The 4,657-nt window shown below is 47.7% G+C and overlaps 1 protein-coding gene across 2 annotated transcripts in view; it reads right to left on the reverse strand.

The window, feature by feature from the left end:
• Window positions 1-3,731, reverse strand: part of LMO4 (LIM domain only 4) — a 36,911-nt gene extending 33,180 nt beyond the window's left edge. Inside the window, exons 1-2 of one of the 2 annotated variants that reach the window (XM_015562053.1) lie at window positions 3,625-3,731; window positions 3,159-3,397 (exon numbers count right to left, since the gene is read on the reverse strand). In XM_015562053.1, coding sequence (XP_015417539.1) covers window positions 3,159-3,394 — 236 coding nt within the window. In that variant the 5' untranslated portion in view covers window positions 3,395-3,397; window positions 3,625-3,731. The remainder of the gene's footprint in view (window positions 1-3,158; window positions 3,398-3,624) is intronic. The other variant, XM_006760796.1, reaches the window with a different exon arrangement.
• Between the last annotated feature and the right edge of the window lie 926 nt (window positions 3,732-4,657).

Consider the following 4,657-nt stretch of genomic DNA (forward strand, 5'->3'; position numbering starts at 1 on the left):
CACTTTCCGAGCCCGAGGTGGGGGCGGAGGAAGAAGGGTTTGGAGAAAAGAGAAACGGAGTTTCGAAGCTACTTGGTGGCGCTTGCATTGAGCTGGGGGGTCGGGGGCTGGGGAGGAAGGGGACAGTTGCAAGGTTGGCCAACTTTTGTAAAATGAGGGGGGTTGGAGGGGAGACAGGGGTTGGCCCCTTTAAGATTCACTCTCCCCTCCTCTCCACCTCCACCCCTGCCTTTCCCTCCCTCTCTTAGAGGCCAATTTTGTTAATTAAATGTTTTGTTTGCAACGCAGCTCTCATTCATTGCGGACACGTCATTCGGAGCAGATCTAAGCCAGAGACCAGATCTCATTAGATAAAGCCCATCAGAACTAAGAAAATGGAGGAGCCACTAATTAAAGCTTTTAATTGTGCGGATTCGCTGCAGCAAGGCAGCCGCTTTATCTGAAATCTTGGAGGGAGAGGAGGCAGAAGCCCAGCTCTGCCCAATCCACACTTGGTCGCCCAGGGAAGAGGGGACTGGGAAAAGCAGTGCCCATACTACCAACGCCCGCCCCTCCTCCCCCTGCCATACACACACACACACGTACACACGTACACCTCCCGGCTCTCCCGCGGCGTTTTAGCCAGATCTCGGTTGTTTCACAAAGCTCACAACCTCAAAGTCAGACAGTTTAAAAGCCCTTAATAAGTCGCTCTGTGGTCCCAGCCAGGCCACAGGGCCGCAGGGTCGGTCCCCTTCACCTGGTGGCCAGAGAGCGGATTACTCCGCCCTTCAGTGGCCCATGGATCAGTCCCAGTCCCGGCCCCGGCCCGGCAAGAAAAGGCTCACCGGGACCACCACCGGCGCTCCTGGCGCATTTCCTCGCCCTCCCAGGACCTGGAGCCCAACCCGTCATCACTGAACTTCAAACTAGAAAGCTCCTCCAACAAGTGTCCTGCAGCGAGATTCCAGAGGAGGGGTACCTGCGAGGAAAAGGATAGTGCAGGCCTCCCACCTTTCCACCTTTTGGCATCTTGATGGGCAGAGGGAGGAAACACTGAAGAAATTCCTTAAATTAGGAGCGGGGAGTGGGGGTGGGGGGGAGGCGAAGAGTGTCAGCTGCTGATGAGCCCTGAGCAGACAGAGTTTGAGGCCAGCAATTTGGTGCTGAGCTAGAACTCATCCCTCCGAGACGGATCTAAAAGGCTTTCAAGATAGCATCCAGTTCAAGAAAAGGCCTGGCTCCAGTTTTTAAATGCAGAGGAAAAAAGAAAGGAATGAGAACAAGGACCCAATTAATACGGCTCCCCCGGCACATACCCCCTCCACTGCTCCGTTAAGCCACCGAAAACAACAAATGGGCATTTATATTTGGCCTCAAGTATAGGGAAAGGAATGGAGAGTCCCAGGAACCCACTTGCCTAAACTTGTCCTGAGGGAATGCAAGTGGACCCATCTTCCTTTTAATTAGTGGTAATCAGAAGCAAAGGTTTTTTGAAGGCACTTGGAGAAGAGATGAATCTGTACCATTCACCGTGTCTGAACAGCACTGTCAATTTTTCCACTTCAAACCACCGTCCTTTCTTACCACAGTTTTGCTCTCTATTTAATTACAATACTGTCAAAGCTCAAGGCACTGCTTGGAAGGAGGTCCAGAAACCATTGCACTCATGCTCCTGCTGGTTTTCCAACATTTACCTCTAAAAGAACACTTAGTGAAATTAATGCTGCCATCTTAATTTCTAAGTAAAAGCCCTCTCCCATCATGTATTTCTTTACCTTGGCTGATGGAGGATGCCAGCAGAGTAGACATAGGTTGCTTCACTGGAAAAATCAAATGTCATTTTACTCCATCATTTTACACTAAGGATATCACTGGGCTAACTATACACACACTCAGCTCTGAGCCACATAGGGATCCTTTTCAGTTTTAACTGCAGAGTGAGGGAATCACAATGGAGCTAAACTTTGAACAAAATATCTCGTCCACTGATTTGCTGCCATTGAAAAAAAAAAAAAGAACAAAATTTTCTGCTAATCATTATAAAGAAAACGGTTTAGAGCAGAAATTTAAATAGAATGCAATTCTTTTTCAAAGTGAGCGGTTCTTGAGCACTTCTCTAGTATTAACGGTGTGCATGGCTTTTTTTTTTTTAATTACTGGATGTTGAAACAAAACACCTCCTAGAAGCATTCATGTGCATCAGTCTATCAAACCATTTACTCAAATTAAATGTGTAATCCTTCAAATGCCTCCTTTCAAATTAATGAGTTTAAGTAGCTTGAGTTCACCTGAAAAGATCCTATAGGCACCTGACCTCCTGAATTCTTTCCATTAATTGCACCGAAACTTGTTGGAAAAGACTGCTTACACTGCCATATGAATGTTCCTATACATTGCTTTAAAATGCAAGATTAGTATATTCTATAGTCTCTTTTCCTGACTCTCTTTTGGGAACTAAGGGTAATGACACAAATGACAACAATAAGCCCCCAATCGGACTATTCCTCAATAGTTAAAAGCTACAGATTCTACATCGCAAACCACACACTAACACAGCAGCATAAGCCTCCAAGTAACAGTATATAAAGAGAAACGTTACCATTAAGTTTTTGGGGTTTTTTCCTGTAAGTACTACAAGTCTTTAAACTGATGGGTAATCAGCATTTTTCACAAGGAGACACAACACAAAGAATGAATCAGTTTTACAGGCAAAAAAGTTTAAAGGTGCTTATGTCAATATCATAATTAGCCACAAAAGGCAAATCATTTCTCACTAATTTCACTTTTAAATCAATCTTTTGTCTCCATTCTATGTAGATCCCTACCTTGCTTTAAGAAAGCAGCTTAACTCTCACTGGAAATGTTTTATTTTTAGCAGAGGGTCCCGGTTGGGGCTGACCACTTAAAATTTCGGTCCCCAGAGTGCCCAACTTTTGCACACCTCGCGGCACCCGAGGGGCAGTTTTTATTTAGTATAGCCTTCACCATTAATCTGTCATTAAAAATTTGAAGATTAACACATGCTTCTTGAACCCCTTAAATTCAGCCAACCAGCAGGTTCTTGAGACTACAAGGTATTCTCCTAGGAGCTCTGCTCCTTTCCTTAAAACCCTTGGCAACCTTTGGCCTTGCCATTGCTCTACTTTCCCATCTTGGGAAGGGCAGCCAAGTCTTACCTAATGTAGTCATTTCTGCAAAGGATCATGCCGCTCTTGGTGTAACAGGACGTGCCGATGTCACCCAGCTGCGCCTGGCAGCAGGAGCACTTGAGGCACCGGCTGTGCCAGTAGCTGTCCATGGCATAGAGCAGAAAGCGGTCCGCAATCTTGCCCCCGCAGCCTGCGCACCGCTTCCAGGAGAGGGAGCCGGCCGTCACCGGGGGCGGCTGTGAGCTGCTGCCCGGATTCACCATGGTCTGCAGAAGGCGGGAAGGGGGAAGGAAGAGAAATACAAAAAAAAAAAAAAAAAAAAAAAACAAAAAAAAAAAAAAAACACGGGCAATGCAAAAGTTAGTAAGTGCCGCGTGAGCTAGCGAACAGTTCCCCCCCAGACCTGCTGGAAGGAAGCAGCAGGGCAAGGGCGGGAAGGAGGGTGAGGGGAGAGGGAAGGAGGGAGGCTCGCCGGCAGCAGCCGCCTGTTTACTTTTCTCAAGCTTTGTTCTGAGGCCACGAGCTCCTCTCAACTTTCCAGCGCTCCCCACTGCTGACAATTCCAGCTTGGGTGCTGTCAAAACTCCGAGAGCGAGGCTCGGCCGCGCGCTCCACCAAAAAAAAACCCCAGCCCCGGCCGAGCCCCGAGTGCGAGCGGAGGGGAGTGGGGAGGCGGCCTCTGCTGGAGCCACGTTCCCTCCCGAGCTCTGCCCTGGGAAGTGCAGCTGCAGTTCACAAGTTGGAAATAGTTCGGTTTTCTGAGAAGGGAGGGAGGAACAGGCAGAGGGGAGATGGAGAGCATGGTGGTGGGAGGGGAGGCTCGGGGACCCGAGAAGGGGTGGGGGCAAGGGGCGGGGGCGGTGTGTAAAGTTGCGAAACTGGTTTTTCGTATTTTAAACAGCACCTTTCACATGCCATTGTGGTGACCGCCATCTCCCATTATTGTTCCAAATCTCATTTCATTTTGAAGATCAATGAGTGTTTTCTCTGGGTTTTCAGGACACAGGCAAGAATAATAGATCATTGAACTTTAGGATGCCTGTTAACTTCCTATACAAACACTCTCCACTTTGGTCTCACTAATCTGCCCTTGATCAGCAATTTAAATGCTAAAGCTTTGTTCCTCCGAGGGGGTGGGGGGTGGGTACGGGGAGGGGTACAGATAATATAGGAGAAGGCACTATTAAAGGATGCACAAGTAACACGCGAGCCAGTCCGGCTGTCACCAAAACTGCTTTTAAAAATTCCCCACTCTTCCTAATGAATGTCATGAGAGAAGCAACTGGGCTATAATATGGGAATCAATTTATAAAGCTTAGCCTAAACCGATTAATTTGTTGCCTCCAACCCGGAGTCCAATAAAGTCCTAGTGTTCCTCCAGTCACTTATTCTATAAAAAGATCAAGTTATTTACTGCCAATTAAGCAGCCTGTTTTGTCTTTGTCCTCTGTAAGCCGAGAGTGTGGCTCCCCCCAGGCTCCCAGCTATCTGCTCAAGACATTCAGCTGATACCTCAGAAGGGAGAG

The sequence above is a fragment of the Myotis davidii genome, unplaced genomic scaffold, assembly GCF_000327345.1.
Source record: "Myotis davidii unplaced genomic scaffold, ASM32734v1 scaffold156, whole genome shotgun sequence".
Taxonomy (NCBI): Eukaryota; Metazoa; Chordata; class Mammalia; order Chiroptera; family Vespertilionidae; genus Myotis; species Myotis davidii.